At 42.0% G+C, this 22,506-nt stretch overlaps 1 protein-coding gene across 2 annotated transcripts; it reads left to right on the top strand.

Annotated features, from left to right (window-relative positions):
* The first annotated feature begins 285 nt into the window (after positions 1-285).
* On the top strand, positions 286-19,587 carry RNF34 (ring finger protein 34). Of its 2 annotated transcripts, none has more exons than XM_075178265.1 (7): positions 286-361; positions 7,992-8,201; positions 10,936-11,340; positions 11,995-12,048; positions 12,425-12,626; positions 13,047-13,076; positions 19,265-19,587. In XM_075178265.1, exons 2-7 carry the CDS (start codon positions 8,007-8,009, stop codon positions 19,450-19,452), a joined length of 1,074 nt encoding a protein of 357 aa, XP_075034366.1. In that variant the 5' UTR covers positions 286-361; positions 7,992-8,006; the 3' UTR covers positions 19,453-19,587. The 2 variants fall into 2 exon arrangements, with proteins under 2 accessions (XP_075034366.1, XP_075034360.1); XM_075178259.1 differs by lacking the exon at positions 286-361 and adding an exon at positions 1,192-1,287.
* The last annotated feature ends 2,919 nt before the right edge of the window (positions 19,588-22,506 follow it).

Below are 22,506 nucleotides of genomic sequence, written 5' to 3'. Positions count from 1 at the left end.
TGGACAATGACATCCACCTCCCCATCTTTTCTTTTTTTCTTTTTCATCTTTCACAAATCTTAATATGCGTTCTTTAGCCCTTGGCGCTGTGGCTCCAGGTAAGCACCTTACTTGTTTCTCTACATCACTAGCTTTTCTGAGATGTATGCATCTTAAAATGTTTACTAACACCTGTCTGTGACTTTATATATCAAATAATATTTGTATTCTTTCTAATATATTTTTTTATTATTTGTTTATGGTTATTGTGATTTAGTTTAATATCATCATCATTTATTTATATAGCGCCAGCAGATTCCGAGGCACTTTACAGTTGGGAGGAAACAGTAATAGAACAATACATGGTAATACATACAGAGAGGTAAGAGGGCCCGAATCGCAAGCTTACAATCTATGGGACAATTGTTTAATACACAAGGGTAAGTGCATATATAAACTGAAGTATCCCATGAATCTGATAGTCCAGAAACCCTGATCTACACAGTTATATCTGTGAACCCGAAAACTAGGGGCAGATTTATTTGTCTCAGCCAGTTTCTAAGACCATGAAGTTGACTAGAAATACACTATGCAGATAAGTATACGCACATGAAAAAAAAATTGTGCTCTGCAAAATGCAAATGATGCTTTAATATTTATGTAGTACTTTAGGGTGTTGTATATCACAACTCAAAGGTGTGTCTGGCAAACGTCAGTTATTGTCAGGCTTTTGTGCTTACTGACAGATGAAAATGTAAATACTATTTTACTATGAACTGTAACTTATGGCTGACAACCGTGTTTGCAGCACATCGATGGTTTCCATGACAGTAATTTAAAAATAGTGTTACCAAATAATCTGGTTCATCCAATAACCATGGTAGTATGGTCCCAGAGCATTGCTTTCCCAGAGCTCACAGTACAATAGGGACTGCTAAGCCACGCTCCTAATACAAGACAACCTTAGAGTTATCACGGTCTGTAAGAAGCCACACTGCAATTAGACAAGTGAATTAATAATATGCATATTAAATTAATATACCAGTGTGACAAACTGGAAAGCATATTTTCCGACTAGGAATGTGTATTATACAAATATACAGTACAAGGCTCCAGCACTGAGCAGCACACAGACTGCTCCCAGCTGTATAGTAGGATCACGTGACTGGCTGGCTGACGTCAGCACAGGTCCGGTCACATGAGCGGTGATGTCATGTGACGCTGGGATTTACATGTAGCGGCGGCGACTGATGGTTGTCTGTCAGGGACCGGGTCGGTGGGGAGCGCAGAGCGGACGGTGTCATGAAGGTAACCGGCCAGCAGCCGCCAGAGGTGTACGGGTAGTGTGCTCCTCCTATAGTGGCTGTGGGTGTGCTCTCCTGTGCAGACCATGACCCTAGTACACCCAGCCTCCCCCTATACCGGCGGGGAGGTCAACGCTCACTCCGGGTTATAGGGAATGAAAATAAACTCAGTTCAGTTGCTCTGAATCTTAAACATAAATAATATTTTAACATTTGAGTACAAAAATGATCATGCATAATATGTAGTAAATTCTGTAGTTTATTGTGTAATTTACAATATAATAACATATAATATATTGGTTTAATATGTGTATTTGCAGCCCCAGTAAAATCCCCATCATGGTCTAAAATGTTATAAAGCGATATGGGCAAATTAAATTTGCTATTAAGAATGTTCTGCTCATTATGTGGCCTTAATGTGTTCTCTCTCACACACTACTCCTCCCCAATCGGTATGGTATTTCCTTGGTGGTTGTAACCCAGCACTGTCTGCACTGCAGTTTGTTTATTTTTTGCCCATCAGAAACTGTTATTTTTAAACCTTTTCTTTAGTAATAAGGTAGTGGTTTTAGTGGGATTCAATTTTAAGCAGTGTGCCACCGAACATCACTGATGTTTGTCCATAGCCTTTCCAGATGCTACAGCTGATTTTCTTGCTCACCTCTGTGGAGTGCAAGGAAAAATATGCAATGTTACACAATACCTCTGGAACGGTTGCCTACTTTCTCTCACAATCCATAATGTTCGTTGATACCGCGTGCAGAATTGTATATTGAGATTCAGTTGCTGCCGATGCACCTCATGGACATCACCATGATGGCCGGTCGCACATATTGCTGGCTATTATGGTAGGAGTCACCGCTCATTGTTTCTGCACACTTCTATGAGATGCGAGGAAAAATAATGGGAGATTCCTGCCATAACTTCAATGTTTTTTGTCCGTGGATGTGCCAGAGAATATGCCCCTAGGGGCAGATTCAATTCAGCACGAATTGACGCGATGTGTCTCCGGAACAGTCCACAGAGACACATTGGGAGATTCAGTTAGCCATGAATTGTCTCACAGGCATTCCGGAGACATTTCACAACAAATATATTTACAGAAATATCCGCTCGTTTTTCCTCACGCACCGTAGGGGTGCGAGGAAATATGAGCGGAGAGTTTTACCGTAGCAATGGTAAAAATGCGCGGCCGTGATGTTCTCATTGCGGCTAATTAAATCTGCCCCATAGCGTCAGTTTTTATAGAAATTTATGCAAGTTTTTCCTCACGTCTCAGAAAGTTACGAAGATTAATTACCATAATAGCCATCAATATGCACATCTAAAAAATGAGGCAAAATTCAGCAGCGCCTCACACTGAATTGAATCTGCCCCTTTGAGGCCTAAAAGATCTCAGCACCATGGACAGCATGGAAGACTGGTTTGTATTATTTTTGGTGTCAATGGTGTTGGAATAGTTTTTTACATTCTACTTGATGATTTCTCATTTTTTTTTGTATTATTGAATGCATGGTCGTCTTTTGTACTTTTGTTTTATGCGCATCGTGATTTTATGTGCTTCATCCGTTTCACAGAGGTGATTTGTTCACAATCATTATTTATGAATCGTTATTGTCATATCATGTTCAATGATTTCTTATACTTTATATATCCAACAGTTAGGAGCCAGGGTCAAAACCTAGGCACTAGCAATTTGAGGAAAAATTCTCCAATAATACTGCCTGTGAGGTGACTCTAGGGCTGTGCGAGAGGGGTGACCGCCCAGTGCGCAATGCTGAAGTTTTGAATATCTTAGGTTCATATGGTTAAAATTGAGGGCTGGGAGGGGTAATTTTCCTCCTCGCCCCAGGCACTAAAATTTAAAGTTACAGCTCTGGGTGGCTCCCAGGGGTGCCCAGGCAGCAGCAATATCCGTCCGCTGTGTTAAATTTCTCAGGAGATGATACCTTGATCATGTTTCTCTTGCGAGCTCCGCAGTCAGTATGTGAGTCTGGCAGTGGAGCAGAGTGCAACTGATTCACTGCCAGACTCTCTCACCAGTGACTTCACCCCAGCAGTGTGCGACCAGGACAGCTGAGTGCCAGGGTGTATTTTCTAATCGTCATGGGACCTCCTTCCTAGATTTTTTTGGGCCCTGATTTAAAAAACATATCTTGTATTATTGTAATTGCCAAGTCGGACAGTACTGTGGTGTTGCCTTAATTTGAATAAATACTGTTATTTGGTATTACATTTAACAGACTGAAGTACATCTTATACCATAATCTTAAAAGAGAGGTGGTGTCCTATAGGCAGTGTTACCACACAAAAAAAAACATTGTTAATGTTTTCCCCTGTTTTATTTTACTTGGAATTGCTGTATAGTAGATCCTCTGTGTGTCTTTGATGGCCTTGTACAGCAGACTGGTCTTCCATGGTGTGCTTTTCTCTTTGTCATAGTCTTTTCAGGAGCTGACAATAATCCAGAAAATAGGGGTTTTAGAACTGACTCTTGTAACACTGTACAAAATCTATATGGTGCTAAGTAACAAATGGAATTACATAATATTTTTCAGTATAAACATTGTGTTCAAAATGTGTTTGAGGCATCACCTGTTGATAGAAGACAATACCTGATAGCAAAATTTAAGCTGTTAAGGGAGAATAGCTACTGCGGTAACGATAACTATACAGTGTACAGACAATACCCCAACAATAAAACTGTAAATAATTCTGTTTTATATAGAACATTGCTCTAAAAACAGTTGTCTGACAGCTTTCACAGCTGGAGACTAAACTTGGTGGATAATTCAGATGTGAATGTGGCAACTGATAGGCAAGGTGTCTCCTTCAGTTCACTGCTCCTGTCCTTGCAGTGATTCCTAGGGATGGTCTCAGTCCTGGACAATCTCTATGCTCCTTTCTCTGGAATAGTGAAATATGACAGCTCTTATCAGTTAATAGTAGGCATCCCAAAGGAGAGACCCACATTGCTATAATGGGGCAGGAGATATTGCAGAGGGGGGTTGTCCCAAAGGCCTTTAATATATGTGATTCTATAAAAGCAAGATGATGCACGAGAGAGAGTAGCAGTATGGTGGTAAAGGGAATGGTACACAGCATACAATATGTTCATTGTGGTAAGATGGAGCAGAAAGATCTGACGTACATGACCTTTGAAACAAAATAGATCACACTAATATATAAATATATATATATATATATATATATATATATATATATATATATATATATATATTGCTGTATAATAAAAACAAATTGTGATTGGTTAAAGACACACACGCAGTTTAACAGCTTTTGTGATATTAGGTACATTATGTTCTCCATTGGTTAGATTGATTGACTTCACCCAGCACAGGCTAGTGTGTTTTCTGTGCTCTAGTATTTGACAATATGTTTTACTAAATGTTTATATGAAGATGAAATCTAATTCTAAATATGGTATTTCTCTTCAAGTGTCATGTTCTGAATCTGATACTTAATGTGAGGCAGCTTTATTCTCAACTGACGGCTCCATGGAAATGACCAAATATATCTAAACTGATGTCAAGGAGGCCTTCCTATTTTTATCACTGTCATCTCGACAACAAAAATGCTGAACCAGAAAGCTGGATATATGGCTGCACTATGCTATCCCTATTCAGTTCAGGAAATGCAGTTATTGAATGGTTTTCAGACCTTATGATTGTAATAGATGCTTTTAAATAAGATTTACCAGGCAGATTGTTTTAATGTGAGAAAACAGAGCTTTGCAGTTTTAGGTAATCAACTTAGATTTGCAACTTTTTCATACAAGTTAATAAACAAAACTTGTGGAGTTTTTAGTGACAGGGATCATTGTAAACACATGGCCCTTAACTTTTCTATCAATTAAGACATTAATGTGGTGATGGGCAACAGATGACCCTCCAAACCTTCACCTGTGCCCTCCAGCTCCTTCCTTGTAACCCTTGTTTAATTGCCTGCTGATACTAACTAAAACCATTTACTTGCTGATCTCATATCAACGGACAAATCATATTAATGGGGTCCCCACAGTTGTCTTCCCTGTTTAATATTTTGGTTGTTCACCGCTTATCTTTAAAAGTTAACGTTTATATTATTTTTCTTCTGTATATGTTGCAAAGTTTAACAAAAAATAGAAATCCCACAGATATTTTATTACAGATAAATCTTTCTTTGATTAAATGTATTGTTTTAACCAAGGCAGGGTACACACTGCAGAAAACTTCTCCCGATGCGACATCTAACGATTTTTCCAACTACAGAAAAAAAAATTAAGTGCTGATTCACGTGTACACACTATACATGTTTACAAGGATCTGTGCTCTTCATCTGTCATAGCCATCGACTGAAAAGATTGTGACTCTGTACACTCCATAAAGATCTATAGATACTGCCGGTCATGACTGCATACACAGTGCAGAATTGGAACAACATCGTTGAACGAGATTTTTAGTTTTGTTTAAAAATCAATTGAAACGTTACAATGTGCTTTGGAACCATAACCGTTCATCGTTGGAGCATACACACTAATGCAATATCAGGACGAACGGTCCGTTATCTTGTGATTGGCTGAAAACTCTATAGTGTGTACCTAACCTTAGTCTTGCCAACAAGAAGTATGTCCAATGTACACAAAATTGTAAATATCATACTAATAAAGCAAATTGGTCCAGGACGTGCCACGTTGTGGATGTGCACCTCACCCATCAGACATGCACCAATCACAACACAGACTTACCTATACAAACACATGTGAAGATACACAGGCGAAACAGAAGCTGACCTCTCTAGAGTTTTGCGCCAGTTCATACTGTTGATCCCTTACTAGCAAGTTCTTCCGCTGGCCCAAACCTCTGTTACTTAGGCAGCAAGCGTGTGCTCCCCTCAACATCTCTGCCCTTGCTGCCCATGCCTCTCTCCCACTCCTCACTATGTTACTCCCTACATCCGGCAGTAGGCCGAAGCCACGGGCTATATTAGCAGTGTCGCCCTGTTGTGGTCACACTACTAAGCTTGCAAATGTAGCGGCAGAGGTGATGTGGGGAGAAAACGGGCATGCTACTAGTAGCATGGGCAGCCCAGTGTCACACGGTTAATATGGTCCGTAGGCTCGGGCTGTGGATGTAGTGGTAGAAGTGTTGATTGGAAGAACAGTTTGACAGTGCAGTTCAGGGAAACGGCTTTCTTGGCTACAGCAATCCATTATGACATCCCACAATCACTTGCTTGTTACAAAACTGAGTTGGACGGTCTGTGGTTCTGTAGAACTACTAGTTCCAGCACACATGCTGGGACCTCGTTTTTATATAATAGAGGTAAACCATCTGTGGGTCTTGTTAAAGTACAAATGATATCAAGTGACAAAATAAGAGGTAGATATCTAGGTGCTACCCATCATGCCCACCTAGTTCCACAACAACTGTCTCTTTTGTGTGTGTTATATCATAGGTAATAATGCTCTAATTGTACGACAGAACAAGTTACACAAATATTAAATGATAAGAAAATAAAATCATATCTCCACTTGTTTTGCCTCAAAGTAATAAAATATAAACATTTCAGTTAACAGCCGAGTCACTCTATCCATCCATATCCGTTCCTAACCTATTCCTGTTCTGTAAAACTTCCCACATTTCCAGAATCTTGTGCATCCCTGCTCCCCCCACGTCTTTATCAACTACCTTGTATCTCACCTTAGTTGCTTAGTCCTTCCCCTCTCTTAATCTTGATGTCTTCTCTACATGCTCCTACTTAGATGTTGAAGCCATGGATTCAACCTCTCCAGGGAGGGAGAGGTATACAATTGCATTTCTTGATGCAGCACGGTGGCTTAGTGGTTAGCACTTCTGCCTCACAGCGCTGGGGTCATGAGTTCAATTCCCGACCATGGTCTTATCTGTGTGGAGTTTGTATGTTCTCCCCAAACTCCTTTTGGGGAGAACATACAAAACCCTTGCCCCCCCCCCCCCTCTTTGGGACACATGGTGGCAGCTGGGCTGTTGTGCACAGTCCTCTCATAATGTTTTACAGCATTTTTAAGCACAACGTAAACAAGGTCTATTATAGAAGAGATAATAAATTATTTCAAATGTGAGGGTGTAATGGCATTAACAACAAATATATGATGGTGGGGAAAAAAAGCCAAACCTGCCACCTGTAACCAGTTTGGTTTCATTTTACCATAAAATGTAACAGGTCCTTAGGGTACAGATGGCTAAAGCTTAATCATGAATCCAGTGATATGCAATCACCATGTATGTAGTGTAGTGCGTAGTCTCTTAATATGATCTTTCCTGCTGCCAGGTGACTCCATCTCTATCATATTTTTCATTCTTTGTCAGTTTTCAGTAGATGTATAGTTATATCTGCTATATTTTGTATAGCATGTAAAACACTCACTTATATTCCACCTTCTGACAGACCTAAGCCTGCTGGTGTGTAGATACAAAATCTCATCATTTGCTACCAAGAGTTGGGTCTTTGGGAAGACCCAAGTATGTAAGAAAAGGTTTGGTGCTGACTACCGGTTAGCTGGTAGCAAGAACATACTTGGTACAATGGTACGTCCATTTTTATCCATCTCCTATAATGCAATAAAAATTCTACTCTTCGTTAGGCATCATAATTTCCTGCATTTGTATTTACTTTGCCTACTTGTGCTTGTTTGTCTTCACTGACCTTCCTCTTTGCATATTACAGGCGGGGGCCAGCTCCATGTGGGCTTCTTGCTGTGGGCTGCTGAATGAAGTCATGGGTACTGGAGCTGTGCGAGGGCAGCAGTCAGGCTTTGGTGGTGGAGCTGGACCCTTTAGATTTGCACAGAACACTGACTTTTCATCATATCCTTCATCCTCCTCCACCATCGTGTGTAAAGCTTGTGGCCTGGCCTTCTCTGTTTTCAGGAAAAAGGTGAGGTCATATTCAGAGATAATCTCCCTACTGTCTACACACCACTATTATATAGACTGAACCAATATGTATAGAGACTAGTGACAACAGTGAGCATGTCATATGTACCTTCTATATGAAACAAATGTCTTACCTCCAACTTGTATGTATTCCAGGTCAATTTGTATTGAAGAATACAATTTAACACGTCATGCCAAAACATGATCAGTAGGTTGCAGTGTATAATATAGACGGAGGCTAGATAATGTGATGATAATATGCCTCTGGGACAAATGCATTGAGGCAGAGTTTTTTATAAGTTGATGTAAACAAAAGTTATAGCAGTTTATGACCATACAATTTCTCTATCGTTCTGTCCCAGATCCAGAATTGTATTATGTCTAAACCTGATCAAATAAAATTAACCTGTAATTGAAATAATGTTTCCGCACAAGACTATTATGCATCCATTTCTTTTGGAGATTTTACAGTAGCTTCCTGTAAAGTAGTGAGAAGGAGAGATCAGTTCTGCAAAAACATCCGTACGTTCCACTGCGTTGTAAATTGTGTTTAACGTTTGTATGTGAATTCCCTCCCCGGTATTCCTAAAACGGTCCATGAAGTCATGGTCAGAAGAACATCTTGCTAACCATTTCCAGGGTTTCAGCACGTGCTTACAATACCATGTGCAATGAAAGGATGTGCTAAAGTACAGCTACAGTAACTGTCTGTATCAGGCTTCTTCTTATTAAAAAGCAGCGAAATGTATCTGTGAAAAGTGTATTACAATATTATAAAACGACTGAGCAAGATTCTTTATATTATTTAACATACAATGTCACAGAGGTAGGAGAAATAAGATATAAGGTACATCTTCTCCAATTCCTCTTTTATACTTGATCACTTTTTCACAGATATATTTTGCTGCTTTTTAATAATGTTAGTTATTAGTCAATAAAAGTTACATTTTAAATGTTCAAACATTTGGTTTATTTGTCAAACATGAACTTGTAAATGTATTACATTGTGCACCAATTCTAGATCCAGTTCTTTGCTCTTTTTCTATATAAGTGTGAAATTGCCAGCTAAGGAGAGAGAGGGTAAAATAAAGCTAGAATGATGTGTTTCTGGAAAAAGTACATTTACCATATATACCTAGACTGTGATGTGCAACTGCATACGTTCACAGTGGAAAGCAATGTAAAAAGCTTTAAAGGTTGTTCTAGCCCCACACACAAGGTGATAACTATATGTTCTAGCCCTATGTTGGGAGTTGCAGTGGCATAGGATGAAACCCTGTAAGAGTCATTCACAAAGGGCACCCTAGTACATAATGCATGCCTTATTTTGTGCTGTGCCCATATAAATGTGTACACCTACTAACCATTTTCCTGTGATTTGCACTACATTGTGTGCTACTCATGCCGCCTTTGTCAGTGTTCTCCGCTATATTTACACACTAGCATCCGTAATCCCCATGACCGTATCTACAAGTTTGTCCAGCCAGGTGCAATATGATGCTAATTGAAATATTAGGCTTGCAAAGGCACCACTTTGACTTTGCACTGTACTTAACCCAAAAGCTCAGAAACTTAGTTGATCTTACAGATTGCCCCAGTTTGTCATCAAAGTTGCCATTTATTTGATACATGGATGATCTCTTGATGGACAATGACATCAGATTGTGTGCTTCTGAATGCGTTACATCTTTATATCACAGCCGGTGTGTTTTAGTGTTAAAATATATGTAAAAAGCGGTAGACCGCGCTATTATCAGTTGCTGCTATTCCTCTATAAGGAACCACACAAATGTTCCCGTAAAAGAAAAGATAGATATATATAGATCTTGGTAAGAGTAATCGGCGCTACTGAGTGTGCTCACATAGCTCTATATAGAATGGTAAATGTTTAAACCACAGGTAGATGGATTACCACCTTCCACTGAACAGCTTGAAACAATAATCAAACATAAATAATAAATAGAATACTTATATTCAAAGGATGAATAGATCCATGTGTCACAATTTAGTGACGCATGAATCTTTCCTCTTGTAAATGTTTTCACTTAAGAATTTGTGTGGTGATGGACCAGTCAACATAACACATTGAAATTTTTTGAGCACTGAAGGCGATTATATATTGATTGTCTAGTAAATAGAACCACAAAGGGGAGAGATTGTGGAGGAACAAACCATATGGATTGAATCGCGTTTAGAAATTTTCTTCAAAAACTTTAGATTTTTTTTATTTTTATTTTTTTATTTACATAACAATATGTCACACTGTTATATTTTTTTCACATGCAATACATCACTTTGAATTAACATGCAGGGAAGGATCACTAAATTGTGACACATGGATCTATTCGTCGTTTGAATATAAGTATTCTATTATTTATGTTTGATTATTGTTTCAAGTTGTTCAGTGTATTCTATATAGAGCTATGTGAACACACTCAGTAGCGCCGGTTTCTCTTAAACCAAGGTCTATATATATATATGTATGTGTTTTGGTTTTGTTGACCTGAAGAGCCATGTGTACACTTCTGACGCTTGAAGGGTTATTACCCTGCACAATTCTAGGGGTCTACCAGTTTTCCCTAAAAGCCATAAGGACAGCTGGATGGCTAGGGTGCCTGGCATGTTTAAACAGATATATTTTGACTTTTGCTAGTGTGGGTCTCCTAAATGAAATGCAGTACCTAGATTATAACGCTATATTCTGGTACTTATGCCTGCTCTTCTTTGTCCTCCAGCACATCTGTGGCGACTGCAAAAAAGATTTTTGCTCCGTGTGCTCTACACTGCAGGAAAACTTCAGGCGCTGCAGTACCTGCCATTTACTACAAGAAACAGCGTTTCAGCGGCCTGAGTTAATGAAGCTGAAAGTGAAAGATCTTCGTCAGTACCTGACGCTAAGAAACATCCCTACTGAGAGCTGTAGGGAGAAGGAAGACTTGGTGCAGCTAGTGCTCTCCCACCATGGCTCATGTCCTGAAGAGGAGATGGATGTCAGTATGGACAACACTACAAGGTCGCAGACCTCGCCCTTCTCCTATTTTTCTGCAATTCCTGCACCTGCACCTTCACCTTCCATATCCTCATCTCAGGGAGAACTGTCTGACAGAAGCGGGAGCGTGGGAAGTGCATCTACGTCCCAGGTACTGGGTGCTTTCATTGTTAGCGCCATCACTGCTTCTGCCTTAATTAATGGTTTACGGCCACTGGCATACTGATAGTTTGACAAAGGTAATATTGAAATACAAGAATAGTGCTGCATTGTTTTTATTATCATTGTACTTATTTTACACTTGTGCTTCTGGGGTGATCTTTCATTAGATCAAGTTGCCCCACTAGCGGCCAGATTGAGTGTACAGCTGTTATTCCTTCTTTACCGTGAAGAGCTTAAACAGATACCACCCTAAGTTTCTTGGCATGTATACAATAATGGAGAAACTTTAAGAGGTTAGGACTTGAGCAGAAGGAGATTTGGGAGGCGGACATGTTACTGATCCTGGGAAGTGATGTGCATGTCAAAAGTAAGTTACCCACTAGACTCGAATTGTGGGATATTATTGGTACCTAGGGTCTACTCAGCAGACTTTATAGATTCTCAAATTGTATTGTCCACCTTGGATGGTGTGCAGGGGGATGTCTGCACCTGATAACATGATGGGTTTACTGCAGCTTACAGCTGATGACTTGCTCTAAACCCCCTACAATTTACAGATGTAGGACAAGCCTAGACCTCAGAAGTACTCTCCACGCCTCTACTAGACTTGTGTGATGCTTATATTCTAATTTTGTTTTTCCAGGGAACAAGTGAAACCATATCAGTAACGTCAGATACAGAAACTCCAGAACTGCAGGTAAGTTTAATTATCAATACCTGACTAACGTGGGTGTTTTATTATCAGGGACAGTATATGTGAAAGTGTCAGCCTCTATTATCTCAGGTCCCTAAATGGTTAATACAGATATCTCAACTGAACTCTTATGTTTACTGCACAGATTACCTGATAATATATATCTGATTTATATAATTGCATTGCTGAAATTGTCATACACTTCTCCTAGGCTAACATGAGGGGGAAGTTTTGAGAGTGAACTCCATTGTCAGGTTTTCGATGCAGCTGATTGGACAAGCCTCTGTCACTGTCCAGCTGGATCCATCGAAAAACTTCACGGTCATTGGATCCTTTTATAATAATCCTCTTTTTTTTTTTTTTTTTTTCCCCTCATAAGACAACTGACCTATCAAGAAAGCGAACAAGGGCATCATTGTCTGACTTATCAACACTGGAGGAAATAGAAGGGCTAACAATCAGGCAACTGAAGGAAATCCTGGCCCGGAACTTTGTCAACTACTCAGGCTGCTGTGAGAAATGGGAACTAGTGGAGAAAGTCAACCGGCTGTACAGGGAGAATGAGGAGAACAGGAAGTCTTGTACGTAGGGAATTAGATACTTTACTGTGGCATTTATATTAAATTTTTCACAGGCGGTGCAGTATGTATGACCATACTCATGTTGTGATGTGTATATTCTGCTCTGCCTTTTTTCACAAAGGGAGTAAAGCAAAACAGGAATAGCATTTTAGTGGGAAAACATGTAATTCTCATGAGTATGCATCTATCCTTGTATAAAGCAGTGGCCGAACTGAGGGTGTATACAGTGGTATAACATACCACCAGTTCCCTATTGCTTCTTTGTAAAACTAGCCAATTTCATTTGCTTTCCCATTACATTCTCCATACTGCCACTTCTAAATTTCCACTTCTATCATTGCTATAAAATGTGTTTTATGTAGCTGTATAGTTTGTATTCACTTTATAATACTTTTTTTTTTTTTTTTCTTCCCCTTCCAGTGGAAAATCTGGAATTCAAACCGGATCCAGGTTAGTACATTTTTACACTACTGAAACATCCAGGTGGGACCCAATACCTTCAAGGACTTTCTTGTCACTTTATTTAGCTATGCATTTTGTAATTGACATTTAACTGATTTATGGTTATAGCAATGTTACAGTTTGCAATAATAATTCCTCTTTCTCTTTCATCCAGTCTGGGGGACACTGCTTACCATGGGTTGTGGAGAGGGAGCTTGGGGAGTTGGCACCTAACTAGTTAACTTTTAGTACTGCCGACAGACCCCTCCCCTCTACAATCCCCCTGCCCTCTCTTGTTCAGTTTTTTTTTAGGTGCCAGCGGAGTTGGGCAGTGTTTTTTAGTACTTAGTGTAATTTTTATACTTTTATTTCATTCATTTATTTTTTTTTAATCCTTTTTTTGCAGGTGGCAGCGCTGGAGTGTGTTATACTATAGAGAACACACTCACAGCAGAGCAGCGCAGGCACTCCCCTGTCAGATGAGAGCCAGCGGCTCTCAGGGACAGGAGGAACGGGTGTCTGAATTGGGAGTGACAAGCGGTCTCACGGACCGCTGTCACTCCTGGAGCCTCCCCGATAACCGGTGCTGCCACTGCAGGTATAGAGCGCCGGTTATCGGATGTTTCTTATGACGGCGGCCATCTTGGATTTCGGAAGAAGGAGACATTCGGTGGCTAAGGAGAAGGGGGCTATACCTGGATCCCCTCTCATGCAAAGGAGGGGGCATCAGGTATTTTCCGCTGCGGAGACCTCCCCTGGAGGTCTCCACTACTCTGCCACATAATACCTTTTATTTTTTATTCGGCCACAGAGTCACTGCTAAAGCAGCATTACTGAAGGGGGCGAGCTAACACATAGAGCTCCCCCTCCTTCCAGAGAGAGAGATGGTTTATCCCAGTCTTCTGGCGCCAAGGAGAAGCCCGGGAAGAGAGAACAGATCTGAGGGAGCAGGCACCAGGATACTGCTGTTGGACTTCTCCCCTATTTGGCCTATGGGCTAAGTATCTGATTTATTTAATCACATATTCTGCATTGCTGTGTACAAGTGGGCTAGTAGGGGTTATATTATAGTTCTCCTACCTGCTTAAGTATTATTTTGTGTTTAAAATATTACAAGTACAACTTTTATATCTAGATTAGTTGATTCTTGTAGCTTACACTTTTCTCTCCACACATTTATATCTTTCTCTACTCAGCAAAAAAATTTTCAATTTAAGTCTGTGTGTTTGGTGTGCCTTCCTTTATTAAGAAATGTCAGATAAGGGAAAGGGCCCTATGGCAAAATATTTCACATGTTCAAAATGTCATGTAAAATTACCTTGTGGGCAGAAGGACCCGTCGGCGCTCTGCTCTGTTTGTGAAGTGGGGGTCCCCCCTGCGCAAACCCAACAGGTTTCAGCCCCTCCATCGGAGGAACCGGCCTGGATGGCCTCCCTGACACAGTCGGTTTCCTCTTTAGCCCAGATGGTTTTTCAATCCAATCAATTGTGGTCTAGTGTGGCAACTTCGGTGGCTAATAATCCTAGTACACCGTTGGGCCTCCCTGCTTCCTCTGGTTCTAGTGGGACGTCTATACCAGGACCTTCCTCATTACAGACGGACCAAGCCCCTGTCCCCACAGAGCCGCCATGGTCCGCAGCATTTATAAACGGTTTGGATAAACTGAACCAGTTACTTGAATCCCCAAACATTCCGCCTGCTAGAAGAAAGCGGCCTAAATCTGATAATACCCTTATGGTCCTTTCAGATTCTGAGGAGTTTTCAGAGGAAGAGGGGGAAATTAATTCTGATCATGACCAGGTTCTACCTTTGGGACAGAAAGAAAGCTCTAAAAGCCAATTTATTAATGATTTGATTTTAGCAGTAAGACAAGCGTTGGACCTCCCAGAACCGGAGGATCCTACTCCTAGAGACAGAAATCTTTTTAAGAAGGCCAAAAGAAAGGCTATCCGTTTTCCCCCTTCCGTAGAACTTAAGGAGATTGCAGAAGGAGCCTGGAAACAGCCTGATAAAAGGTTCACTGTTCCCAAAAGGTTCTCTTCCCTGTATCCATTGCAGGAAGAGGATGTGGTTCGCTGGGAGAGTATTCCCAAAGTGGATATTCCAATAGCCCGATTGGCCAAGCACACTTTACTCCCAGCCCCAGGTTCTGCATCTCTGCAGGATGTCAATGACCGCAGAGTGGAATCCCAGCTGAAATCTATATTTGCGGCTGCGGGTTCTTCCTTTAGGCCCACATTTGTTTTAGCTTGGGTTGCTAGAGCCATGGAAGCATGGGCAGACCAGCTGGCAGAGGCATTACAGGACTCTGATTTACTTTCCCTGGCTTTGCATTTGAAAGAGGCATCGGGGTACCTTTTATGAGGCGGTCCAGAACACAGCGGCTGTATCCTCTTCTATTCAGGCGGCATCTATCTCAGCAAGAAGAACGTTATGGCTGAAATCCTGGGAAGGAGATGCGGAATCAAAAAAGTCAGTGGAAACCATTCCTTTTTCAGCTGCAGGTTTGTTCGGCCCGGAATTGGATACCCTGATCTCACAGGCAACCGGGGGCAAAAGCACTTCCTTGCCAGTATTCCCTAGCAGGAGCCGGAGCCCTCGGGTCAGCTCCTTTCGTCAGCCCTTTCGGGGGACCTGCTTACCTAAAGGACAGTCCTTTAGAGGCTGACGGCCCAATTCTCGAGGCTCCTCTGCCAGGGGGAGAGCCTCGTTTGCAGCTAGGTGCCAGGCCTCCAAGACCCAGGACAAACCTGCGTCCTGACGACCACTCTGTTCCGGAGGGGGCGCCAGTGGGGGGACGTCTGTCTTTGTTTCAGGAACAGTGGGCAGCGTCCTCCCAAGATCCTTGGATTCGGGGTATTATATCAGAGGGGTACAGGATAGACCTGCTGGGCCCGGCCCCACATCGTTTCTTCCTAACTCCGCTACCCCGAGATCCATCAAGAAGGCAGGCAATACAGGATTGTGTCGTCTCTCTTCTTTCTCAGTTATCTGCAGGGTCCCAGATTACCAGAAAGGACAGGGGTTTTATTCAAACCTGTTTCTGGTCATGAAGCCGGGACGGCTCCTTTCGTCTTATCCTAAACTTAAAGGGCCTCAATGTGCACTTACGGGTGGACAAATTTCGGATGGAATCCCTAAGGTCGGTGATAAACGGCTTAGAGAAGGATCAGTTTATGGCGTCCATAGGCATAAAAGACGCATACCTCCACATTCCCATTTGGATCCACCATCAGTCTCTCCTAAGATTGTCGGTGGGATCCTTCCACTATCAGTTTCGGGCCCTCCCCTTCGGCCTCTCAACAGCGCCGAGGGTTTTCATGAAGATCATGTCAGTTATGGCAGCATGTCTTCACCTTCAGGGAGTTCAGGTCGTGCCCTATTTGGACGACCTGCTCATTAAATCCTCCACAGAGAATTGCTTACGTCATCACTTATCCCTCACCTTGGCGGTTCTCGAGGGCCATGGATGGCTAATAAATTTAAAGAAATCCCAGATGGTTCCGTGTCAACGCATGGTTTTCCTAGGGCTTATTATGGACACCAGCCAGCAAAGGGTGTTCCTACCTGTCGAGAAGATCAGTTCAATTCAGAGTATAACTACTCAGGTCTTGTCTTCTCCCAACCCCTCAATGCACCTGTGCATGCGGCTGCTGGGAAAGATCGTGGCCTCCTTCGAGACCATCCCATTCGGTCGAGCCCATTCTCGTTGTTTTCAGTGGGATGTATTGACGAAATGGTAAGGATCCCACCTACGTTTGGATCTCCAAAGGATCTCTATCTCCAAGGGCGAGAGAATCGCTTCAGTTGTGGCTGATTCAGGATCACATGACAGTGGGCAGGTCCTTCGCTCCATGGCCATGGATCATAGCCACGACGGACGCCAGTCTGAAAGGGTGGGGGGCGGTAATTCTGCACCTCCGGCTCCAGGGACTTTGGTCGGTTCAGGAATCAGCACTATCAATAAACATGCTGGAGTTGAAGGCTATTCTTTTGGCCCTCCAGGGGGCCCAGTCCCTCCTTCAGGGCCACCCTGTCAGAGTTCAGTCCGACAATGCCATGGCCGTGGCATATGTCAACAGGCAAGGAGGAACCAAGAGTGCAGCTGCAATGAATATTGCAGCTCAAATTTTGGTTTGGGCAGAACAATTTGTTCCAGCGATATCGGCAGTATTCATTCCAGGAATAAAGAATTGGGAGGCCGACTACCTAAGTCGAAACCTGATGATGCCGGGGGAGTGGTTACTCCATCCGGAAGTTTTCCAGTCTCTGGTTCAGAGGTGGGGTCTTCCGGACATAGATCTCATGGCCTCCAGACACAACAGAAAGGTTCACAGGTTTTGCGCAAGGGCAAGAGACCCCTTAGCGGTGGCAGTGGACGTTATGACGATGTCATGGGTGTTCAGTTTGGGATACCTGTTTTCTCCGATTCCCATGCTTCCTCGCGTACTCAGACGAGTAAAACAGGGCGGTCTGCCAGTAATTCTAATAGCTCCCTCATGGCCGCGCCGAGTGTGGTACGTGGACATAATCTCTATGGCGGAAGGACAGGGTTTCCGTCTTCCGTCTCGAGAAGACCTTCTTCTGCAAGGTCCCTTCCGTCACCAGAATTTACCTCGGCTCAGTTTAACGGCATGGCTGTTGAAGCCAGCCTCTGGAGGGCTAGAGGTTTTTCCTCCAGCGTAGTGAATACTATGATGCGAGCCAGAAAGCCAGTTTCAGCTCTCGTCTATCACCGGATTTGGAGAGCCTACATCAGATGGTGCGAAAATAAGACATGTCACTCGTCCTCTTTTCGCCTCCCTCGCTTGTTGGCTTTCCTTCAGGATGGCCTGGAAGCAGGGCTTCGGTTAGGGTCCTTAAAAGTTCAGGTTTCGGCTCTTTCAATATTTTTTCACCTGAAATTAGCGGATTTACCAGATATTAGAACGTTCCTCCAGGGAGTCTTGCATATTCAGCCTCCCTATGTTCCGTCCATAGCTCCATGGGATCTCAACCTGGTACTGGATATGCTTAAGGGGCCTCCTTTTGAGCCATTACTTGTGGCAGATTTGAAGTGGTTGACCTGGAAGGTCCTCTTCCTTTTGGCTATTGCATCTGCACGTAGGGTTTCGGAATTAGGAGCTCTGTCTTGTCGGGAACCATATTTGGTTTTCCACGAGGACAGAGCGGTGTTAAGAACCCTCTCTTCCTTCATTCCAAAAGTAGTTTCGGCTTTCCATCTGAACCAGGAAATTGTAGTTCTGGTCTTCTCATCTACTTCCCATTCGGATCAACAGTCTATGGAAAAGTTAGATGTGGTTAGGGCTCTCCGCATTTATGTCAAGAGAACTTCTCAAATCAGACGTACTGATACTCTGTTTGTTCTTTATGATGCTAATAAGAGAGGCTGGCCAGCCTCAAAACAGTCCATTGCAAGATGGATTACGGCAACCATTAAGCAAGCTTACATAAAGGCTAACCGTCCTGTGCCGGAGAGACTTACGGCCCATTCCACCAGATCGGTAGGGGCGTCGTGGGCAGCGAGGAATGGGGCTTCTGCAGACCAGCTTTGCAGGGCAGCCACCTGGTCCTCTGTCCACACCTTTACAAAATGTTACCAGTTTAATGTATTTGCATCCGCGGATGCAAATTTCGCTCGTAATGCTTTACGAGCGGGGTTTTCAGAGCGGTCCCACCCTTAGGGGGCTGCTTTAGAACGTCCCCGTGGTAAGCAGTGTCCCCCAGACTGGATGAAAGAGAAAAGAGGATTTATGTACTTACGTTAAATCCGTTTCTCTGATTCCGTCTGGGGGACACTGCGATCCCTCCCTTCTGCTTTTCTTCTGTGTGCTCTTGTTTGACTGGCCTTTTCTCCTTGGGCTTTTTAATTAACTGAACAAGAGGGGGCAGGGGGATTGTAGAGCGGAGGGATCTGTCGGCAGTACTAAAGTTTAACTAGTTAGGTGCCAACTCCCAAGCTCCCCTCCACAACCCATGGTAAGCAGTGTCCCCCAGACGGAATCAGAGAAACGGATTTAACGTAAGTACATAAATCCTCTTTTTTCAGGTTACCATTATTCTTATCATAGTCTAAAAACCAGTATTCTTATATGCATTTTAGCATCTTTCATTTCTGACCTCTGCTCTGTATCATTGCCACTCTTTTCTATTTGAAATTACATCAAGTTCTGCTTTTCCCATGTTATCTCCTCCAGAGAGAGAGAGGCTACAGCTGACCGGTACTGATGACAACCTTTGCCGCATCTGCATGGACGCTGTCATCGACTGTGTTCTCCTGGAGTGTGGCCATATGGTAACATGCACCAAATGTGGCAAGAGAATGAGCGAATGTCCTATCTGCCGGCAGTATGTGGTGCGGGCTGTTCACGTCTTCAAATCTTGAGTATCCAGACCAAAAACCACAAGTGTGTGACTTACGCTTTGGGGCTCAATGTGTGTAAAAAGAAATCTGGTAGTCTGTATAGATTTTGGCTGAATTGTTGTTAGAGATGTGTTTTGTAATAAATGTAAAAAGTAGGATGTGTTCATGAGCTAAATGAGAAGTGGTCAGACAAATTGCATGCAGATGTGTGCTTGTGAATCTGGAATGGATGATGTGATTTTGGTTACTTGTAGAAAGAGGTGTGTACATTAAAGAAGTGACTTTCAACTTTACATAAATTCATAATTAGCATGACCAAATATTAGTGCCTGAATTATTGGTTCCTGTGTAAGAAATGATCCAGCTCTGGCTTTCAGTTGCCACTTATAAAGCCATGGAACGGTGTACTGCTCCCTTGTGTAATGGGAATATAGTGCATGCAAGACACCGACCAGTAAAAGGCCTGATTATCTGGATGGTGAAGTTGCAGCTCCCATGATTCTAATGTGGTCACTCTTATCCGGCACACACAGTGGCGTGTGCTGCTGATGGAAATAAAGCAGCATGATAGACTGGCATGTTAGTCTTGTGTAGTGCCATGAAATAATTACTTACATAATTTAAATATATAGCTTAACACGATTGAAGATTGATCTCCAAGTAAATGAAATTATAGCTCATCCCTCCCTTAGTCCCTTATTATCCTCTCGTATTAATACGTTCAGCAAGGACATGCAGGTCTTCAACCTGATAAATTACTGCCATTACCAATATAATTATTGGGATGAGACATGGTCAAGATGGCTAGTCCACAAGCTTTTTTTTTTTGGGGGGTGGGGGTAAACAAACTAAACCCCAATTCCTTTTTCAGTTTCATCAAGTTATGGAAACTATTTTTGGAAATACTTTCATAGCAAAGTAACTCAACATTTTACCATTGATTTTCCCAAATGACTGTTTCCACTACACATCCATTTTTATGTTTAAAAAATGACAATTAAAGGACAGTTGCTCCTATCCTGAATTATAAAGGAAGGTTAGGGAATGACTGGTGCTGAGTAACGTTTCAGACTCTCTTGAACAATACCTTTTTAACGTTTTATAACTTAACAACACATATGCTAATATTTTCTTTTGTAAAGTAAAAGAGAAAGAAAGGAAATAGGGAGGAAGAATGGACTTGGACTCCATTATAGGTATGAAGGCCAAGATCCTTAACGGGCACTTTCAGGGAAGGCACATATGAACCAATGATGCCTACGGATTCGGAATGGTGAAAATGTATTTCATTTGTAGTTTTTGCAGGACAGGCATTTAATTTTAAAAATAGGGCCATTAAACCTGCTGTTTTAACTATTATGCTAATGTGTTGCCATTTTAAAGGTGCTCTTAACATCAGTTTTATTCATTTATATTTTTCTGTAGACGTATTTTGGACCTGTCAGTGTGCATATCTACTTCTTTTTCTGGGTCTAGCCAGTCAGGCTGTGTCGGTACGATAGCTTTTGTCTCCACAGTAAAGTGATGGCTATTTTGCCCCAGTAATACGCCCACCATGCCTACTCCCTCATTTTCAGCACTGTTTCCTTTTGTACAGCATATCCCTGATACTGAAACCAATTATGACAGGAAGCTTGTTATCTCCTAATTATCAGGTATCGGGTTTGTTTTGGGCCACACACACTAAGATGTGGACGCTGCTGAAGTTGTCTTAGGCTGATTATCAGGCACATTAGAAGAAAAATCATTAGATGTTGCATATCCTGTAATTTGTACCCAGCCTCACAAGGCCGTGGAGGTACTCGCCTGTGAAGTGCAGGTAAATCCTAATAATATGACATTGAAATGCTGCAGCTAGATAATATACAATACAACACATGCCCAGTCGTGCCCCAGATGAGATGTGTTATAATACACAACACCTGACTGGTTACAGTCTTGTCTGTTCATAAGATAAAGTAATACAAGTTGACTTATTGGGAGTGCTGCTTATATCTGCTTATAATGTGCTCCTTGCCTCTCCATCATGAACAGCAAAAGAATCATCCACCCCTTGCAGTCAATGAGTAAAATCATGTTTGGTAACACTATACTTACATTTAGAGATCATCCACTTTTTTTTTTTTTTTTTTTATAATGTGTTGATGTAGTCCAGTGATGGCAAATTACGGCCCGCAGGCCAGATCCGGCCCACTTAGAGGTTCTATCCGGCCTGCCAATATTTTACTTTTTTTTTTTTTTATTAAAATATGCATAAAATTATTAGGGCCGACTCTGTGTGTCAGAACCTTCATTTTTATGCCTTCCCAGCTATTTCCTCCATTACACTTCATCCTCCTTCCTAAAAGGACACTTCGTATGTCAATCACTCAAACACCTGCCCGCCCCCTAATGGCTGAAAGTCATGTGAGAAGAGATGGGCTGGGCCATATACTAAGGTGGATTTCGATTGGCTGCTGTGTTGTCAGTTAGTGGCTCACCAGAAAGATGGATCTGCAACAACCTGCTGAAATAAGTGGTGTGTCTGTACGATCGCTGCACTTATAGAGGTAACACTGCTATATAACACCCTCCCGTCCCATTCAAAAGATTTGTATTGTATATTTCGATATTTGAGTTTTTTAATAAATTATATTGACCCGCCTAAAGTTTTTCTTTTTTATTTGGCCCACTCCTGAAAAAGTTTGCCCATCACTGATCTAGTCCCTATTCAATGTAAAAAGGTGCATTAACAGATGAAAGACAACACGCATTGTTGAAGAATGGGCATTGCAGCACACTGTACTGTCAATGTAAGGAAGTCATTTGTGCCAAACAAGTTAACTTATTTTATTTCTCATGCATGGAAACTAAGAAAAGTGGGTAGGTGAGAGGTGGTCATGCAGTGTTGTGTGAATGAATTATGAGCATAGAAGTCTGAGAGCCATGGCCACTTACCCATAAGGATTTAAGCCTTTCTGTGCCTACTGATCACTGCTCCTCAGAAAGAAAGAGTATGCTGGACACACAAACTGTTCAGGTTATTTCAGAAATATAATTTGTTCTCTACTTTGGCCTTGGTGTGTAATAATATTT

This window comes from Mixophyes fleayi, chromosome 1 (genome assembly GCF_038048845.1).
Source record: "Mixophyes fleayi isolate aMixFle1 chromosome 1, aMixFle1.hap1, whole genome shotgun sequence".
Taxonomy (NCBI): Eukaryota; Metazoa; Chordata; class Amphibia; order Anura; family Limnodynastidae; genus Mixophyes; species Mixophyes fleayi.
Note: the sequence above shows the minus strand (reverse complement) of the source record. Positions and strands in the feature narration are given on the sequence as shown.